Raw genomic sequence first — 20,590 nt, 5'->3', positions numbered from 1 at the left:
GTTATTTCAGTAGAGTTATGACTTAGAGTCAGAGTTAACGACTTCCAAAATCCTGAATTCAAGATTTTGGAAGTCCAAAATCTTGAATTCAGGGTTTTGGCAGTCCAAAATCCTGAATTCAGGATTTTGGAAACCTTACTCTAACTCTACTACATAACTCTGTGAAAATAACTCTTAAGAATAGCTGTCCCCCCACAGACCCCTAAATTGCCTTATTTTCACTAACAAGGTATGTCTGCTATGGACATTCGAGATCAGAACAAGGTTAATATATGTTGGGGTCCCGTACAGAGCCAAACCAAGAGAAAGACCACAGATTAAGTTATGAACGGCTCATGGGAGCCAATTACAAAAATAACAATATTGAAGAGGTTCGAACAAGTTACAGCAAACTGTACCATTTAGAACGATTGGATCTACCCAACTGTTTCATGTAATGTGTAACGGTAACGTTATCGAAGCATATGAAACACCAATAATTGCTTAACAAGACACAATCATTGATGTAACGTGTGAGTAACCATGGCAACAAAGGGGCTATCTAAAAGTGCCCTATTAGTTGTCTTTAAACGCTTATATATCAAAAACGAACCTGCTGACCCCCAATTTTTATTTCTGGAAAGTGACTATCAGGTTCAGATCAAACTCTCTGCAAAGTTAAAAAAATATCTGGAGAGGATCATAGCCACCTTAACAATTGGAAAATTTAACGTGGCTTTGAATCTGATCCAGAGATTTTTAAAACTTTGCAGAGACTTTTATCAAAGTTTGCTAATTACTTTCCAAAAATAAAAATTGGGGATTAACGCGTTCGTTTTTGAGATATAAGCGTTTAAAGACAAAATATAGGGCATTTTTAGAAGACTCTCTTGTTGCCATGGTGACACATACGTCACATCAGCCAGTAAAACTTGTTACTGAGAAATTATTGCTGTTTCATTTGGTACCAACACATTTTGTTATTGTTGTAGAATTAATCATTACCTCAAAATTGTTGAAACTGGTGTGAGCTTCATTAAGGCAGGAATACACCTCATTATGGAATAACTCCACTTTAGTATAATTACATAGGTGATTATTGAAAATTATTATATGGCTTGTGTTTGTAGCCGATATAACACGCGCTCTGATTGGCTAATTGTGACTGAATTGTAGGGCATTATTCTCCCGTAATGCCCACGGGCCGATTACGGGCTTTCAAAAACAAAGCAAAAGGTAATTAAAAAGCCATATAATAAACTACTTACTAACCGAGCTACGTTGTAGCTCGAGCCGTACTGGGGAATATTGGCCCTCGGTCGTTTTTGTACGGACCTCGCTGCGCTCGGTCCGTACTGCCGCGACCTCGGGCAAATATTCCCCAGTACGGCCCTCGCGGTCGGTTGGTAAGAAGTTATTATCTGCGCTGATTGCACTTGAGGTGATGATTACGTGATGATCACTAAGCGGTTTATTTTAAATGGCCGCTAGCCGTTTTGTCTAGGTGACAGACGAAGAAACTAATTGTTTAAAGAAAATGCATATTTTTCAATGATAAGGACCCATGTTATTATACTAAAACAATTATTCATCTCGCCTTCGGCAAATAATTGTTAAATGCTGCCAAATAAAACAGGGCAATAAGAGATTCTCATCCGACGCGCTTTAGCGCTTTTATAACCCGAGTAACTCAACTCACAAAATTCACTAAACTGGCATTTATTTGATGGGAAAGAATGTCTTAAAAAGTTTGAATATTCACAATTCTTCAAGCTGATTACAAATCCGTTCTAGCATATAAATAGATGCCCATCTGCCTGCTTAACAGCCTGTTTGTGTAACTTCAAGATGTTTCTAATTCTTGAGACCGCAGACAGATTAAATCCTAACTATGACTATTTAAATAGGAGCATCAGAGGAGTTATTCCTATAGAGACGCTGTCAGCTGTGTTACGGTATTCTGGAGGTCAACCTCTTATCCCTGAGTCGAGAAACTCCCAAAGCTGCATTGTTCTTACGTTAAGTACCATACTCCTCGCGGTTCTTACGCTTCCCACCAGTCCCTCTCATTTTGAAAGGCCATTTAGCAGATCCCTTGGATATCGCTACACCATATGTAATCAAGTCTCCCCCATGATTTTTTCGACTTCATCCCAGTCGATGTTACTTCTGGGGCTACCAGTACTCTGAGACATGTTTCCCACAGCCTCGTCAACGTCAGCCTAAAAATAACAAACAGCTAAATCTAAGTGAAAACTCTCACCGAGCTATTCCGAGTGGGGCTCGATCGATTCCTTTCTGTTAGTGCCAAAACTTTAGCACTAGCTGTAAAAAGGGGTTTCCGGTCATCTTAATTTTAAGAGTCCTGGGGCCGGTTGCTCGAAGCCTAACCTATCCGTTGGTTAAGAGGTATCAAAACCTATCGGTTTCCATGATATTTAATGCTGGTTAGCGCTAACCGTGCTTCGAGCAACCAGGGCCTGGGATCCAAAGCGCGTTTATTGCCGAAAACATTTTCGGGAAGGCAAGAAGAAAGGCAATGAGCATTTTTCTTCTTCAAGAAGCCAGAAGCCTATGACTAGGAGCGAACAGCAGCCATATATTCCTGTCACAGCGTTTTCATAGACCGATTTATTTTTAATTTGAATTTCCCGCGAATGAGACACTCACAGGAGCCCGATGACTAAACACAAGTAAGTAACCTGACGTCATAGCGTCAGCAAACCGGAAACTGCCTTTGTTTTTTTGAGGAAAAGGCAGTCTACAAATAGATCGGTTTGTAAAATTGCCGTGACATAGGCTTGGTATGGGAGTTGTTCGCTCTTAAGCTTGAGGTCCTGAACTAGCTCATTCCTAGGACTTCGTTTAAGTAAGAAGCACTCGATGAGTAAATTTGAGTCCCTAAAAGGGGACCCTACTGACAACCAACACAATATAAGCAGAAGTACTATTTGTTAAGGTGGTTCAAACCAGTTTTAACACCTGAAAGAAACATTCTTATTAGAGGGATTGAGGCTACAACACTTTATCACTTAACAACAATGTTATGATACCATATCAAACATCAATTATTGCCGAAAAACATTCAGTTGTTTTTGTGACGTAGGCAGTTACCATGGCAACAGGAAATCCCGGCAAAAACACCCCATATTTTGGCTTTAGCTGCTCATATCTCAAAAACGAACTCGGTGACCCCCATTTTGATTTCTGAAATGTAATCATCATGCCGGAATGAAACTTTCTGCAAAGTTTAAAAAAATGCTGTGGATCCGATTCAGAGCCACCTTAAATAATTGAAAATTTCAGGTAGCTCTGAATCCGCTCCACAGAATTGTTTTAAACTTTGCAGAGAGTTTCATCTTGGCCTGCTAATCACTTTTGTGTAATAACAAATTGGGGTCACCCAGTTCGTTTTTCAGATAAGAGCAACTAAAGCCAAAATATATGGTGTTTTTGCAAGGCTTTCCTGTTGCTATGGTGACTTGTTACGTCACAAAAATGGCTGCCTCTTGTTCAGGAATAATTGATGTTCTACATGGCACCATAACATCGCTGTTGCATAATAAAGTGTTGCAATATCAATCCTTCTAATAACAAGGTCTCTTAAAAGTGTTGAAACTGGTTTGAGCCACCTAAATCATGAAACGATTCTAAAATATTAGATTGTGGATAAAATCCGAGGCGTGAAAGTTGCCATGAGAGCTACTGTGCAGTACTTTTGAGCGCTGTTGGTGAAATACTTAACTGTGACCATTCAAACGAAAGCTACTTAGCGTCACTTTCCTGAGATTTTTTAGTCAGGTCATTATTATATGGACGGAAGTGTTTTACCGGAACTAATAAAACGCTTGTAGAATCAATGCGACCACAAAATCCAGGAACCCAGTGGGTATTTTTCGTATGTAACACGAGTGATCGTATTGAGAAACGACGTCACGATTCCAGCATTTTTTCGTTTGTATTAACACCCAGTATTTGTATTAAAGCGTGCTTTAAAATCTCTACAATGTATATTTATTGCCCCTAAAATAAAAAGAAAATTACACGTTAGCTCAAAAATATGAATTTTATGTCGAGGCAACAACAATATCTTACTCGTTCGCGATATTGTTCTTGCTACTCAAACATAATATTCATATCTTCTTGCCACTATGTAATATCCTCTACGTGTCAGAGGCATTGTGAATTTTGGTGAGTTCTAAATTTGCATAACCATCGTGGGCTATCCCACAACTCACCAAGAGCTGAGCAACATCATCAGATGTTCGCAAACTCTGCGCGGTATTCCATGGACTGAGCTCAACATCAAAACGTGATAAGCCGCTGCTTGAAGGTATCGCAGGTTCAGCGTTACGAGTCCGTCGGTAACCGCTCACTTTGGACGACCATTCATCTAAGAACAAACAAGGCCGGAGTTTAACTAAAAAGTTTCATAGCATTTGCCTCTATTCTGAACGTGTTGTAAAGTATGACTTAAGACAACGAATAATGCCGTGTCAGGAGAAAAGCTGTTTCCAGATGAAACAAGCCAAGGAGTTTCTCCCCTCCAGATAAGCTTTTAGTTGGGGCATTATAAATTACTAAAGATGTGTTCCTAATCATAATCGATGAGGGTGCAATTTTGCACACAAAAGTAATAAAAAATTCTCAATAACCAAACCCAATATATGACAGAGTCCATTAGAAAGTCTTTTAAGGATACTATCGCCATAACAAGAGGTCGAAGAGAAATGAAGAGAGTGAAAAATTACCTCTTGCTCGTTCCCCTCCATGCCGCAGACTTTGGTGTTGACTTGTTAGTGTCTTGGAATCAGCTTTCTGAGTTTGACGGAAACAAAATAACAAAATAGATTAGACTAAACATAACACAGTTTTTCTTTTAAGTCAACTGCTCCCTTCATTTTTATTCAGAAAGAGCAAAGGAGATTGGGTTTTGGTTTGCCATTGGGCTCCTTTGTGGGCTGCCATTACTCTTCCACATTTCATGACACATCACAAGGAAATACATGTGTAATAGATAAGATAGATAGATAAGATAGATACAGGTTTATTACAGATTCCAACAATTAAGAGGCTCTTCTTCTGTAAAAATACTAAACTAAGAAACCTATAATATGATTAAAAGTATAATAACCATAATAAATTAAGAAATGTAGCTTATCAATAAATATTAAAATATACAATAATGATTATGTGAATTCAAAACTGATACCTAGCAAACAAGTGTTTCTTAGCACTGCGGCAAAAAACATTATGATCTGAAATGTTTCTTATTACATTCCGGAGTCTATTGAACAGCGTTGCCGCCGAGTGCTGGAAGGTTCCTGATTCTTTAGGAATAGAGAATACAGGTGCTGTTGATGATCTTAAATTATAAGCAGTTACTTGATGCAGACTCAGATACTTTCAGATACTCAGGAAAGCTATTTTTGTCGTATAATGATTTATGAGCAAGTTTGAGAATGTTGAATTCAACGTTTTCTTTAACTGGTAACCAGTTTAACTTAAAAATATCCTCGAGATCTGCAAATTTTCTGTGACAACCCAGCACACGCATTCTGTAATAGGTAACGCGTGACATGTGACGTGACAATATAATGTGAGACAAAAAGAGTAAAGGAGAGGGTGAAGGTTGAGCGATTTCTTCTTCTTAAAAGCATGTGCAGTTCCAATATTTTTACCAACACGGCCCATTTTCCACGTGCTTTCTTTTGCACGATTTTGCAATCCCAGTTTCCTTGGATAATCAGTTTTTTGGCAATTACTTTCCCCATTCCCAGAAAAATTGCATGCTTCGTCTCTTAACACAGCGAGTGACGTACATTTGTCTAGTCAATTCATAAAAAAATGTATTACACATCGCAAGTGTGACGGTATACTGTGTAATCCTTTTAAAAATGAATTCATCCCCGGTGAAATGATTAGCTACATTATTTTTCAAGTGTGAAAGCTGCCAAGGACTGCAGGCTCACCTTCTTGATACTGCGTTTCCAGTCCACATCTGATAACAAGTCTCGTAATTCGTCGTCTCCCTCTAACAAGCTTTCAATTCCTTCAAACTTTTCCTGATCTAAAGAAAATGCATCATCATCATCATCCTCCTCTTCCAGAAGCCGCTCTATCTCCAACAGAGTATGACTTCCAAGGAAGGGAGAGTCAGTCGGTTGTGTTCTTGAGTAAGATCGCCCCACTGCCGACACGCCTTTCGGCTGTGGGGACAATTTATACCCTTTTCGAACTCCAGGGGGAGTTTTACGCAAGGTAGCCTCTCTCTCTTTGATTCGCTTAGTCCGGGTTTTAGCGAAATTTTGATATGTTTGCGCCGTGACAAACTCGGCACCAGTCGGGGAATTGGAACGCCAATAATCATCCTCTGGTATCTCATCCTTCTTAGTTAACTTGTCAAACGTTTGGTTAAGCTCGTCCCCTCCTGATCCATCCAAACCTTGTTCGCCAAATGAAACTGGGCTACTGTAAACTACGTTATCATACCGAGGCGTCGTTTGTATTCGGAATCTCCTCGGAATGTCTTCGGGAAACAACGAGCCCGCAGGTTTTGTGCCACCAGTGATAGAGATTTCATAGCTTGTTGAAGCATAAGAATCTTGCAGAGCTGTTTCATCATCCAGGACAACTAGGCCACCAGGTTTTAGGTAACCCTTTTGTGGACCTTTAGGTAACTTTTTACGTTTTTTCGCTATTTTCTTCTTTTTTTCCGAAACAAGGTTTTCATTGCGCGATTGAACACCTGTTCCATAGCGCATATTGGGCCGAGGATTGTTCGGTTTTGGAATCGGCTCAGCAAGCATTTCGCAGAGAAGATTGGATGCTGATTCCATTCTCTTTTGCTTGTGTTTATCTTCCGTTTTCCTGTTCAGTAGTTAAAAGGCATCAGTGAAGACGAACTAAGCTTTTGTCAAAGTGAAGACCTTAAAAAATCACCTTAACAACAGGCGCAGCCCAAATATTGTTTTTAACTCGTAGATTTTTTTGTAATATTCATCGGAAAGCTACGTCGTCAACTTGTAGGTTCAACGAACACTAGATGTTTTATTTGGGGAGGTCGAGGCCTAATTTATATAAGCTTATTAGTTTCTTTTAGGCCTCCTCTAAATTTCCTTTCCTAGCTTCTCTTCTTTGTTTGTCTATATTTAATTTTTTTTCCTGTGGCAAACAAATAAAATAAATAAATAAATAAATAAATAGAAAGATTTTAATTTATTTCCTTCAGTCATACCTGCGCTTCATATCTCTGTCTTTTTCTATTAACTTCATCTTTTTAAAACTGGTTGAGCCCTAGAATAAAATATATAGACTCTTTTTGTAAAACATATGTAGAAGTTTTTACTGATTAGATTTGGAGAAAAAAGAGTACCTGCGTGGGAGACATAAAAGGTTTGTGTTCTTGTGCAAGTCGCCCATCCTGTTGGTTTCTCCATTCTGCTTTCCTCTCCACGCGTTTCTTGTTCATCCACTCTTTCAGTTGTTGTCTAGCTTCAGGACTAGTGTCCCTGTGAAGGACAGGTACACTCAAATTGGCAAATTACACTCGTGAAGATTCCACGCAACGACAACATTTACAACATACGCGCTGACTAGACAAGCAACGGATATTTTTCCAAAATGGGGACAGCTTAAGAAGAATAAGAAAAAATTGTAACAACCAGGGGCCGGTAGCTCAAAGCCTGGTTTGCGCTAACCATTGGTTAAGAGGTATCAAAACCTATAGGTTTCCATGGTATTTAACCCTGGTTAGCACTAACTATGCTTCGAGCAACCCGGGCCAGGTTGGTGGCGGTGCGTCGATGTCAAAGTGGGTTAAGCTCGTTGACTCCGCTTCCATTCTCATGCGAAGCTATCATCCTCCCAGTTATGAACGCAATAGAACATTTGCATGATGACGCCATTTGACTACAAGTCCCAGAATCCTTCAGGTCTTGCTTGTCTCATGCTAGTAAGAGCTATTGTTATTTTTACCCCGCTGGGAATACAAATAAGAAAGACAAAGTGAATTCTGGTAGTTGTAGTCAAATGGCGCTATCGTGAAAGTTGCCTATTTTAGAAATTGCGTGGAGAAGTCTCAAAAATTCAGGACTTCAACGGGGTGAGGGTCCTGAAATTTTCAGGCTTCTCCACGCAATTGCCAAAATCGCGTTCATAACTGCGAGGATCATAGCTTCACTTGATTTCATATCTGTAGTTCAATATATGATTCATTTCATCGTTGCTATGTATTCCCCTGGGCCCGGGTGTTCAAAAGCCGATTAACGCTAATGTCCGATTTAAAATTAACCAAGGAGTTTATTTCTCTACTCCCAAATGCTGTTCAACGCTGATATTCGGCAAAACTTTACATTAGAAGAAGTCAATTTTGTGAAAAACCAAATAAGCAAAATAAACTTTCACCAAAAAGTTGAAAACATGAAACATGAAAGTTTACGCTAATCCTGGATTAAGTTAATCGGCTTTCGAACAACCGGGCCCTGTTCTCCCAACCACTATCCCCCATTAAATGTCAACACTTGCATTGGAATTTTTTGCCCCCTGTATATTCATCTTTTTAAAAATGGTTTTCTAAATAAGAGAGCAGAGTCATACAAGTATCAATGTGACCTGTCTCAGTATAGGACGTTTTCAACCAACCTCTGGGGACACCAATAACAATGGGAAAATGTACGACTTCTGGTGAACAAACAAAAGAAGCTAATGAGAAATCTTTTGTTTTCGTCCACCAACATGGCGGCAATGACGTCACGTGAAAACCTCCAATTAGAGGCGGAATGCTTGACATATATCATCTACCTACCGAGTTCCTTTCTCATTTAGCATCTTTCGCAGTTTGCCTTTTGGTAATGAAATAGACTCCACGGGATCGAAGGCTTTCTCATCTCTGAAAGAATACAAAAACAACGCTAAAGTTTAGTCACTTACAATAGAATCCAACTAATTAACCAAACAACAACAACAACAACAACAACGGGAGTTTTTCTTGCAATTCTCTATTTTAACATTCTTCATAACACTCTTTGTTTTTCCCAAAATTTTGCATAAACCATTGTTTTCCAATGCTCTTGGGATTATGCAGTGTCCAAAGAGCATTTGAAAACAATGGTTTATGCAAAATTTGATTTGGGGGGCAAACAAAGTGTCCTATGGGGAACGTGAACATAGACAATAGAGGATGAGATCTACATGTAATTCGGGTTTACAGAAAGAATTTTTGAAGAAAATTTCATTGCACCTTTCTGTGCGATCTTCAGTGGATCTGGGTGTATCTTCCATATGAACTGGTGTTTTTGTTTCGCTTTTTAGTGAATCATCTTTATCCTTGATTTCAACTTTTTCCCTACTGTCGGGTTCTTTCTCGCTATCGACACCAGATAGGTAACTTTGATGATCAATGCTCCCGTTTTCGTCCTCTACTAGTTGCTGACTGGAGCTCCAATTACTGTCTTCATTACTTTCATCTTCGTCTTTGTGCTTCAAATCTTCTTCGCTGTTCTTATCGCCTTTGTCCGAGGCTCCTTCAACTTTCACTTCTTTTTCGGTAGTGTGCTGAGCAACATCAACGCTGTCTTCCACTCCTGGCAAAGGCAAGAAAGATACAAAAAAGGTAACTTGTCAATAAATGTCGATCAGCATCTTGATTCAATGCGCGCGAACGAACGTCACAGTGGTGATTGGAACGATGACGTACTGAAAAATACGTATCCTTCATCATTCTAAAAGTAAACATTTTAGAATACCGCATACATTACAGAAATGTAAATTGCACAGCTTTCACAGAAGAGGTAATGCTAAGCACTTGACAACGGACGAAAATTTTAATTTTTACTTTTTTAAAAAAAGGTAAAGAAAGGTAAAGCTGCGTTATTTAACGTCGGTAGTTCCTTCAGCTACAAGGCGTGTATAAATGGAAGCCGACGGTGCACCTTTTACTCCCCCTTCTCTGTCAGTGCTCCGTTTTACGGGAATTTAAAGCTATAGCTACACGAATCAGAGGAAAGGGGAAGCAGACGTTGAAGTCACCGAGGATCGAACTGGGGACTTCTTGCTCCGAAAGCCCCGCACAACCAACTGCACTACACCTGCTGTTCACTAATTTCGATTGTTTATTATATGCCCTGAGTGTCGCAACATAGTTGACTAGCCAGTGTATTCAGCTTTTGGCCATAAATTACAGTCCAAAAAAGAACCTTTGAAATCCCGGCCAACAAAAACAACAATCGAAAGTTCATCTTCTCTTTCTGCCAGTGCTTTGACGTGATGACGTCACTACTGCATTTAAAAAGCCTTTCAAGTGTGTTCTTTGTCCTCATTGGTTAAGTTCACTATCATTACTCGAAGTATCAACGCCAACCCCCTGTACAAGGCTGTGTTCATCTACCCTCACTCTAAGGGAAACTGCGATTTAAAAAAATCAGTAATATACCTTCGGTTTTTGTCGGCCTTTCAAGCCCCTGCGTCACCTTGAGCTCCCTTCTCCATGGTGCTGCACTTGCCCATTTCCGGGATTTACCGCTGTGCGACTTCTCGGAGCCTCTGGAGGTCTTTACTTCATCGGAGGATGGATTAAGTACTTCGTCAATACTTTGAATAGCAGAAAGAAGCTGCAAAGAATATCAATACGTTTTCAGTACTTTTGGAGAGAAACAATACGGTGTTCAAAACCACTGCTGGCCGAGCGCCAACATATATGTTTATTCTTCCTTCTTTGGTTTTGAGTCAGTTCATAATGTTGTAAAGTTAATTGAACTTAAAAACAATTTAATGAAAACAAACTTCACCACTTTTCATCTTGCCTTAAAAAAAAAGGAATAAGGAGAGGCCTGTTTTACGCTCGCCTTGGAAACAGATTTGCAACAGAAAAAAAACGAGAATGGATTGGAAAAAGGCGAAACAAGAGACAGTCTGGATGAAAAGAAAAGGGCTCCTGTTGCCATGAAGTTGTTCAAAAATGGGGAACGACTCATCAATGAATCAAAGCAAGAAGCTCACCACTCTCGAACTTTTGAATTCTCTGTCTATGTTCTGTGAGATTTGATCCATGGCTTCAATCCTTTCATTCATTTCCTTCATCCTTTCGTTCAAAGCATGTGTGGCTACAGCTCGTGCACTGGACCGGGAAGTGCTCACGAAGAGATTGGAAGGAATCCTGTCAGATACACAAAAAGATAGCAATAAGTTTTTGTTTTGACATTTTTACTTAAAGGCTGATGATTTGATTGATAAGACTAAAAAAGTGCATAAATATATTTTACACGATGGATTGAAAGTATAAGAGATGAACTGATGTGACAGAACCATTACAGGAATCACTTAGTCAGAATAGCTAAAGGAACTTAAGATAGAATAGTAGACTGACGTTACCTTTGATTTGGAACATCTGTAGAGTCCATCATTTCCATGGTTACTCTGTCAGCGCCGTCAAAAGGCTGCCTCTTCACTTCTTGTTTGCTCCTCCGCCTCTTTTCCTCATCAGAATCAACTTCGGGGCTTTTTGACCGCACTAGAGAATACAAAAAAGGTAAACTGCGATTACACAGATGTAAATACTTTCCTTCTATTGTTGGTTTTTACTCACGTAATCAACAACATGTTTTTCAACGAAAACAAAAACAAAAAAAACACGCTTGCATAATTATTATAGAGTTCAATTCCTGGAGGATTGGGTCGGTACACCAACAGGGCTGCCGTGACGTCATGTGAAAACCGAGAAAACAAAAGCGGGTTTTTATAGAGGTAACTGTAGAGCAGAAACCGAAGTGGGCCAATGAGAGCTGACTAAGACATTCAAATCAGCCAATGACAACGCATAGCAAATACATACAGCCGACGCTAAGGTCCGCTAATCACAGCGCACACTAATGGGAAAACCAAAGCACTCGGGAAATGACAGTTACTCCGCTGACCAGCACAAAGGTGGTACTACAAAAATGGACAAAAAAAAATGGTGTCTGCTGTTACCTTTTCTCGATGTAATGTCTTCATCTTCATCAACGTTGTGCCTTCTTTCCCTTTGCTTTCTTTCCTCATCCACCTTCTCAGTCGATGTTTTGTTTTCTGACGCAGTCAAAGGTGTACTTTTCACTTCTAACCACTGCTCACGATCAATATCAGCAACACTCAAAAACTGCCTGCTACCGGTCCCTACTGGAACACTGCTAAAAGCCGCCTCGTCAACATCATCAATGTGTGAATGAGGGGCTACACCAACATCAGCTTCACTCTGCCTCCCCAGGACAGGAGGAGATACGCGGTGTTTAAACCCAGAATCAGTAGGTAGGGTTTGGTCCTCTTCTGGCCGGGGCATTTGCAAGTTTAGAAAGATGTCCGGCGGTAACGCAGGTGCATGAGACATCACACGATGAGAATCTGGAAGGATTCTGTCCGTTTGAACACCAGAAGTAATTAGAACACGTTCTCTTCTCATCGGAGGCGACCGGGCCGTAGGGTGGTCTGTCTGAGAGCTGGAACAGACTTGAAACGTATTTACTTGTTCCAAAAAATCATGGTTCACTGGAGAAGATACTCCAGTTGATTTGAATTTGGAGTCTTTCTTTTCCACATCAACTTGCACTCCGACTGAATTTTGCTCTCGGCGCACAGTTCCTTCTTTACTTCTATCATTATTTACTGTCTGCTTCTTGTCAAGGGTATTGTACCCACTTCTATACGCTGCCATCTCCTCTTCTACTTCATGTAATTTTTTCCCAATTCTTGCCTTTATGTGTCTCATGGAAGGAGGATCCGGCAGTATATCCTCAAATATCTTACTGGTGGCCTTCCGTTCTCCGTTAACACTGGTGGTCCTGTGGTCGCTTACTTCGCTATCTTTTCTGAGATCCCTGTGGTCGTCTCCTTGTAACGCAATCGGTTCTGGACTTGGCTCGATACGAAAGTACTCCTCTTCCTCCGAAACTTTTAACACGTCATCAGTTATTTCTGATAAATCTAATTCGCTCTCGCTCAAACTTACACTACTCTTCACTTCCTTTTTCGAATGAACGTCCCTCTTTTGTGGCTCAGCTGGTTTCATTTTTTTGGTTACTGGCTCACTCCGTAGCAAACGTTTGTCGTCTTTCCTCGCTTTCTTGGCTGGTTGCACTTTCATTACTTTCTGTGGGGATTTCACACGAAATGCGCCCCTCTGCCTTTTGTTCTTGTATAAGGGAGACGTTGTTCGCTTTTCCAAAGCCTGTCTTCGTCTTTGTCTAAAAAACCAGATAACGATTTACTTTCATTGTGAAGTATTTTAGAATCAGATTCAAGCAGCTTCCGTACACTTCGCCTCGATTAATTTTTGTCAATCTATCCACCCCAAAAGTAGAGAAAACCCTAACCTAAAACATCTCTAATAACGCTGGAAATAGGTAGACTTAAAGTGCACCTAAACCCAAATATTTTCTTTTAATATAAATCTCCCCATCCAAAGCAAACATATGTAAGCATTGGTACCCAGAATCTCGCTTTTTATCTGCCGGGCAAGAAGCGCAAAGTTATTAAAACTAGCAGTAATTTGGACCAACTACCGTAATGTGAGAGGCATGGGTCTACTCTCAATATTACGTCACAAACTGCTTTGCATTCCTGTTTTCAAAAACATTTTGCATTGCAAAGCAGTTTGTGACGTAAAATCAAGAATAGACCCATGCCTCTCACATCACGGTCGTGGGTCCAAATTACTGCTAGTTTTGATAACTCTGCGCTTCTTGCCCAGCAGATAAAAAGCGTAACTTTGAGGAAAGAATCGTCAAACATGTTTGCTTTCCGTGGAGAGATCAATATTGTAGACAAAACATATTTGGGTTTAGGTGCACTTTAATGATAGCTTCGACTTACCTGGTCACTTCGTGATGTTGATCAAAATTTCACCTTGTGCAGCCAAGTAAAGCACAAATGTGCACAATAGCAAACAGCTATTTTTCCCAGCGGCCAAGAGTCCACTTACCTCGAGGGCGCATTCCTCTTGTTTTGGGGCTCAACAATACTATCATGATCAGAGCATGATTTTCTTTGAATTGACTCGTTTTCCTCTGTAGGTCGGATATTCTCTTTTTCTAGCGGGTACAGTGAGATTGCTTCAGTGAATGGCGGTAGCTTGTCTCTGATCCCCTTTTCAAAGGCCAGTATCCTCTCTAGAGGAATCAGTTTGGCACCAGCCTCCTTTTTAGGACTCTCTAACAGCGGCCATGCTTCACGGACCAATGGCGGGCGTACATTTAACTTTTCCTTACCGAAGTCAACTCCATCTAAACGGTCCCGACTTGCTGCCATGCGCAGTAGAGGCCCGTCCTTGGATGAAATGAGAGATCTACCAGAGACATCAGTTTCAGTGTCGCGAGGTCGCGTTTCTGTTTTTGGTCTAATTTCTAAAAATTGAATTTTGCTTAAATCAGGAACTGTTGGTTGCGATATCGTCGTTTTTGATTTCGGGAATTGCAACAGGGTTGAGTCGCCGCTCCGCTTAGGAATTTCAAGGAGCCTCATTTTGCTCAAATCAAGTTTGGCCGCTGGGTCTGCTAATGGAATGTGAAGTAACGGTAATGGTCGGGTTGCATTTGTAAATTGTTCATTGTTGCGCTCTAAGGTTGGTGGCTTCTGTGAATCATTTGCAGCATCAATGAGTTCATCTGTAGGTTGTTGTCGATGCAACAGAAATGGTAAGAATGTTTTCTTTGGTTTAATTTCTTCATTTGGATCCGTTTGACTGTAAACAGAGTGAGTTGGCGGATGGCTCGCGTGACTTTGATGTGAAGTTATTCCATAGTGCTTCACTGCCACTGCCTCCGAGGCGTGCGACATCAATTGCTGCTGATCTTGATCATGGCTCACGTGACCTTGGTTAAAAGTATTTCCAGAATGCGGCATGGTCTGCGAAACAGGTGACGTCAATCCATGATGATTAGGATAACGAGTCACGTGATTGTCCGAACATATTAAAGAGTGCTGTGGTGTTTGAGAGGCGGATGATGCCAGTGTTTGTCGATCGGTCTGTGATGCAGTTTCTGCTTTTTGGGTTTTCCCTCTTTGTGATGTTAATTCAGAACTCTGACTACTGTCCACCACTGTTGGTATGCGGAGAAGAGGGATACCCGACTGCAATGTAGATGGCTTGAGACCTTCCCCTGGCCTGCAATAACAAGGTGATTCGTAGCGATAAACTTTCCCTCTTTACAAGTTTGCCTATCTACATAAAAGTACAACTGTTTCAAATAGGGTCCATGTCGTAAACATCCACAAATCGTATGAAATGGTGCATTTCGATTCGTCTTAATTACACACATCAACTACTCGCGATAATAATGAAAAGGTAACAAAACTACTCGTATCAACTACTAAAAAGGAAAGGTCAAAGTCCAATGTTCACTTCATTATCTAACGGTTCAGTTGTCAATCAAAAGCTATAAAAACAAAACAGATGTCTAAGAATCTCTCCTCGAAATGTGTTCTCGCTTTTGAAGGGGGTTTGGGTTGGGAGCATATGGTGTTCCAAAATGTTTTCAACATTTTCAACAGTGAATGCATGGTACACCATAAATATATCTTCAACTGATGAATACATAAAAACATTACATGAGTTTTTTTTAGAAGGATTAGGTAAGAATGGTGGGACCTCGGAGCAACGGTTCGTTAAAGACAAAGTGATAAGTTCTTTTTTAGTGCTGGTTGACGCAAGGACTGTTGCTTATAGACGTTAATCGCCATGGTAACTTATAAGTTTAAGGTTAAAGATAAGTTGTCGAAAAACACAATTTTACCGAACAACAAGAAGTAATTCCATTTGTCTCTGTAACACAACTGCCTCAGCAGCTGAAGACTGACTGCACTCAGCCGCCTCCACCGCATTCCTCTGTCTAGAGGCCGACTGGGCGATCTCGTCAATACTGTCTTTGACTTCATGAACGTCATCTTCTCCCTTAACAGGAGCAGCATTCCCCTCGATTGTAGGTTTCCTTTTCCGTTTTCCTTGGTGTGATGCAGCTGTCCTTATTGTTGATTGTGGGCGTGTCTTTTTTGGTGTCTGTGATCTGTTTGCGAACTGATCAGGAAGTACCGTTGAATATTCCTTTGCCGTCACGGACAAACCAACTAAACCAAAAATTAATGACAAAGTGAATAAGGAATTTCTTAAGTAAGTAATAAGGAAATAATCTTCTGCGAAAAAATCCAACTCTTACCGTCGAATCTAACTCTAACCCTTCCCTAGCGGCACTTTTTAGCCAGAATTTTAAGACTATGTTGGTCTTAGGGGGTCTAGGAAGTGACGCAAGGTCTCTGAAAAACTTTCCCTATCAACTCCGCGCTCATCTCATGAGATACAAAAGAATGGTATGGAGACAAAAACTTTACTTGTAGTTATACTAAAAAACTATTACGACATAGTGAATAAAAAGACGATAGAATCTTAGTACTGCTTACCTAGAATAATCATTGGGGCGAAGGCCAGGCAGTCAATTAGCTAACCGGGGCGAAAACAGGGGAACGTGGTCATTAAACTCAGACTAGGAATTCGCAAAAGTGTACGCAAATCACCGGTTATAACTTTGGTAAGTAAAGGCCTTTTAGGGTTTCAGTGAAACATTTTAGAATTGGCGTTGCGAGTCTGATATAGTGATTCTGTTTCTCTTTGATTGCTGCGAAGGCAAATTTTTCGCAAGCGAATGAAAACCAACCGCGCCCAATTACGCATTAAGCCACCTTCTGATCCGCTTGTTACACTTGTTTCCTCCTCATCTGACAAAGCTGCCACTTCATGTCCCCTTCGTTTTGTTTTCTTCGGATGTCTGATTTTTGTTGGAGTCGATGTCACGACTGGTTTCAAAGGCGTCACTAACTCTAAAACAAAAGATAAACGACTTATTTCATAATACATTATTATTTGCTTTTAATTACGTACGGATTATCACTTGAGCCCGAGCTTATCAGCAATTAGTGATCAAGATTATTTTCTTTTTACCTGGATCAGAATAGTACGTTTTTGAATTTTTCCCATTTCTTCGCAGTGTGTGACGTTTCTTCAATGCTCCAAGTAAGTCTTTCTCTTCGTCTGTGGTGGGACTGTGCACAACAATGCTTGGGATGTTGGGTTCACTGCTAGATTTGGGAATACGCTCAATCTGCTTTATGATTCTAAGATCTTTAGGAATTGGTCTTGTTAACTGGATGGGCTCTTGCATTGAGAGATTCCTCTTTGATTGTGTTGTATTATACGATGAGCTCCTGAAATCTGCCTGGATCTTTTCAATTATATCGGGAGCAGACAAATTATCAACCTCGTTTTTGAATATTTCGCTGGATATGCTGTCTCGCTTCAAGGAAGTGCGTTCACTTTTCCTAATATTGGAGTCGCTAAGGACTTTGCGCAGCCGACCACCTTCAGGCGGTGTTGTATCAACCTGTAAAACGGGAGCAGAGTGTTGTTTTTCAGTAGCGGGAAGCTTCTGCCTTGGAGACGAAGGCCTGATGACCTTTATATCCACAACGACCTCTGCATTCGAAACCCATGGCCAATAGACATTCTGAAGAAGCCACAAACCGTTCACGAGAAGAGGAAGCGGAACATGTACCCGCATGACTGGCAGAGACTTCTTTGAGCCGCGAGAACTGATATCGAAGTTGATGAAAGGTAAAGATGACCCCTGCAAAGCCCATTTACTAAGCCACGTTAAACTTGGAAGCAAATCGAGAATAAAACTGCCAAGGGTTTCAATCCCAGGAAGTGAATCCAGCTTTGTCACATCACTCATACTACTGCTTCGTTTGATTTCACCTCCATCTCTAAGGTTTGAAGGTGGGATAACTGGCTTTGAACGGACATCTGTAAAGCTCTGACTCCTAAACAAGCTAGAAGCCCTGCTGACAAGCTGGGAGGGATTGTCACGATGGGCTTTGCGGCGTAATACGGTTATTGACTTTGTATCTGAAGAGAGAAGATGCTTGCTGTAAGACGAAAGAAGAGGAACAGGAAAAGAAGCTTTATTTTGCTGCGAAAGAAGAGTTCTGGAGACAGTAATCATGAAAAACGTGTCCAAGAACTCAAAATAAGATGATTGCGTTTCAAACAAAGCTGTTCCAACGGCTATAAGCTGATCTTGTCTTGGAAAGGGTCGCCCTGCGCTTCCATTGAAATAAACAGTGTCGTCTCCACGATCAACAAGGACAAACTGATCACAAACTTTGCCAAAGAGTTCTTCCCTTTCATTCAGCTCTTCTGCCCAATCTATGCATTTCTTGCAGTAAATCACAGACAAAGGCTCCTCTCCATCTGCCCCATCCGACGCACAGGCGCCTCGAAACAACGCCATGAGCCGTTTAAATTTCGCTCTCCCACTTGTTGTTTGGACGACCTCAGGGTCGTTAAAGAACTGCGCTGTCAGTTGTGCTGTGGCAACTGTTGGCGGTAACTCGGAGAGTAATGTGAGTAAAGTATCATTGATTTTGTCTTCTGCAGCAAGCAATGAGCTAAACGGAACGACTCGCGTCGTCCACATCAGAGTTTCCCAACAGACTGACTGGACTACAGTGGTCTCCTGGTGGAACATAAAAGAGATGGATCTTGAAAGAAGGTGAAGCTAAAAAAGAAGTCGTTAAAACACAACCGAGTTAAAGTTGTTCACAAGCAAACCTAGGGCCTGGTTGTTCGAAGCCGATCAACTTAATCCAGGATTAGCGTAAACTTTTGTTTCATGTCTTCAACTTTTTGGTGAAAGTTTATTTTGCTTATTTGGTTTTTCACAAAATTGACTTCTTCTAATGTAAAGTTTTGCCGAGTATCAGCGTTGAACAGCATTTGGGAGTAGAGAAATATACTCCTTGGTTAATTTTTAATCCAGGATTAGCGTTAATTGGCTCTCGGGGGGTTGGGGCGAGCGAAATTGTGGCGAGGGTGAGAACAAGTAGAGCGAGGACAGGGCACTACCCGAGTCTTCGCTCGACTTTTTCTTGCCCTCGCCGCAAGTTCGCTCGTCCCGACCCACCGGTCGGCTTGTTTGTGAAAGAGATTTATAGGATGAGGTTATAACCTGGAATGTACGCGTGAACTTGCACAACTTCGTCCAGAAATACAACTACATACACACTCAGTTATGAAATATGTTAAGAAGTGTCCTGTTAAGTCCAACAGTCAACTACGCATTTATGTTAAAGCCAGCGGTTGTGTTCTTTGTTAGTTTGGATTATCCAAATTGCTGAAGTTTAATAGAAATAGAGTTGTATGGACACTTAGTCGAATTTATCATTTTTATTTCTAAACACAAGACACGTAAAAGTTAAGGAGAAGAGTAAGAAGACACTTCGCATCTTAAGTTGAACTTCTGCACATATCTAACAATGGAACAAAAAAGAAGAAAACTGATCTTCCTAGAAAAACATGGGTTCTATTCTACAGGGTAAATCAATTTTATTGAGAAGGCAATCAGTGTTCGACACTTACTTTCTTACTAATAGCCCTTATTCACGATAGCCGCCATGTTGGTTTTCAAATTGTCATGCAAATTAGCCATGTGTTATGCTGGGGGGCAAACATTGGAATAAAGGCAAATTGCGGAAAATCGGCTCGTCGAAATATTGAATTAACATTGCTAAAAGTACATTTTAGAATTTAGAATTAAGTACCTTTTACAATAATTTTATATCTTTTGATTGCCTCCGACATTTTGACTTTCTACTTCGTTATCTGCTCAATTTTCGCTAAAAAACATCGAAGTAACTTGTGTAAGCATTCTATTTTACTCCTTAGGTGATAAACATTCAATGAACGTGAAACAAGTCATCTGTGTGGCTAAGATGTTTGTTATAACCTCTCGAACTTGTGTTGTTTGCCCCCTCAGAAGTCTGTAGCTAATTTGCATGATAAAGGCAAATCCAACATGGCGGCTATCGTGAATAAGGTCTATTTGCCCTTTGGGCAACCAGATTTGTTTTTTTGGTTGCCCGTGGCTTTTTTTTCGGTTGCCCACCTTCTAAAGACCTGTTGCCCATTAAAGCTCAAAGAAGGCTTATAAAAATTTCAGTTTTATGTAAAATGTGTATAAAATGGGTTTGACAGACCAACGCCACTCCTTCTGTGTGTCCATGGTGTTCTAGTAGCCGTCACAGTTTTGCTTTGACAAGCATATCTTTAAGCGATTTTCCTTTTCTATTAGACATCAAGGGAGATTCGTTATTCCTTAAATATCTCTCTGAGATTAGGCTGGTTTTGAATTCAATGCCATTTGTCCCGAATAGTATGTTCTCTAATTAAGCCATTCAAAGCTGCTTGAAATTGCGTGACAAAAGGTAGAATTTTCTTGTGCGCTTGTTCGATAATAGAAGCGTATTTGGCCGAGCGAAAACTGGGTTCGATTGTAACAAACATTCTTTTTGTGCGGTGAAAGACGCAACCTCGTGTCCTGGGAACGAGGTTGAGAAAGATGGCGGCTACGAATATGGGTTCCTTCTGCAAGTACCGGAGCACAGATTACGTAAAACAAAAGAAACAAAAGACAGAAAACAAAACAACTCCAAATAAAGACTAGTCCCAAGTGACCAAAAATACAATACTTTCCGGTACATGCAGAAAGACACCGAATATGTTCCTCCTTCCTATGGTAAAGACTTGTTTCTATAT

General features: G+C 40.6%; 1 protein-coding gene across 3 annotated transcripts in view; it reads right to left on the bottom strand.

The window, feature by feature from the left end:
• Positions 1 to 1,687: 1,687 nt before the first annotated feature.
• The window catches only part of LOC137973658 (uncharacterized), a 32,696-nt gene continuing 13,793 nt past the window's right edge, over positions 1,688 to 20,590 (bottom strand). For all 3 annotated transcript variants that reach the window (XM_068820508.1, XM_068820509.1, XM_068820510.1), the window contains exons 16-31: positions 16,940 to 18,512; positions 16,681 to 16,818; positions 15,741 to 16,071; positions 13,931 to 15,112; positions 11,947 to 13,193; positions 11,350 to 11,488; positions 10,978 to 11,134; positions 10,412 to 10,589; positions 9,221 to 9,563; positions 8,786 to 8,869; positions 7,355 to 7,490; positions 7,217 to 7,275; positions 5,952 to 6,849; positions 4,731 to 4,797; positions 4,218 to 4,372; positions 1,688 to 2,201 (exon numbers count right to left, since the gene is read on the bottom strand). In XM_068820508.1, coding sequence (XP_068676609.1) covers positions 2,100 to 2,201; positions 4,218 to 4,372; positions 4,731 to 4,797; positions 5,952 to 6,849; positions 7,217 to 7,275; positions 7,355 to 7,490; positions 8,786 to 8,869; positions 9,221 to 9,563; positions 10,412 to 10,589; positions 10,978 to 11,134; positions 11,350 to 11,488; positions 11,947 to 13,193; positions 13,931 to 15,112; positions 15,741 to 16,071; positions 16,681 to 16,818; positions 16,940 to 18,512 — 6,789 coding nt within the window. In that variant the 3' untranslated portion in view covers positions 1,688 to 2,099. The remainder of the gene's footprint in view (positions 2,202 to 4,217; positions 4,373 to 4,730; positions 4,798 to 5,951; positions 6,850 to 7,216; positions 7,276 to 7,354; positions 7,491 to 8,785; positions 8,870 to 9,220; positions 9,564 to 10,411; positions 10,590 to 10,977; positions 11,135 to 11,349; positions 11,489 to 11,946; positions 13,194 to 13,930; positions 15,113 to 15,740; positions 16,072 to 16,680; positions 16,819 to 16,939; positions 18,513 to 20,590) is intronic.

The sequence above is a fragment of the Montipora foliosa genome, chromosome 10 (genome assembly GCF_036669935.1).
Source record: "Montipora foliosa isolate CH-2021 chromosome 10, ASM3666993v2, whole genome shotgun sequence".
In the NCBI taxonomy this organism is placed as follows: Eukaryota; Metazoa; Cnidaria; class Anthozoa; order Scleractinia; family Acroporidae; genus Montipora; species Montipora foliosa.
This window is presented reverse-complemented; position numbering and strand designations above follow the sequence as displayed.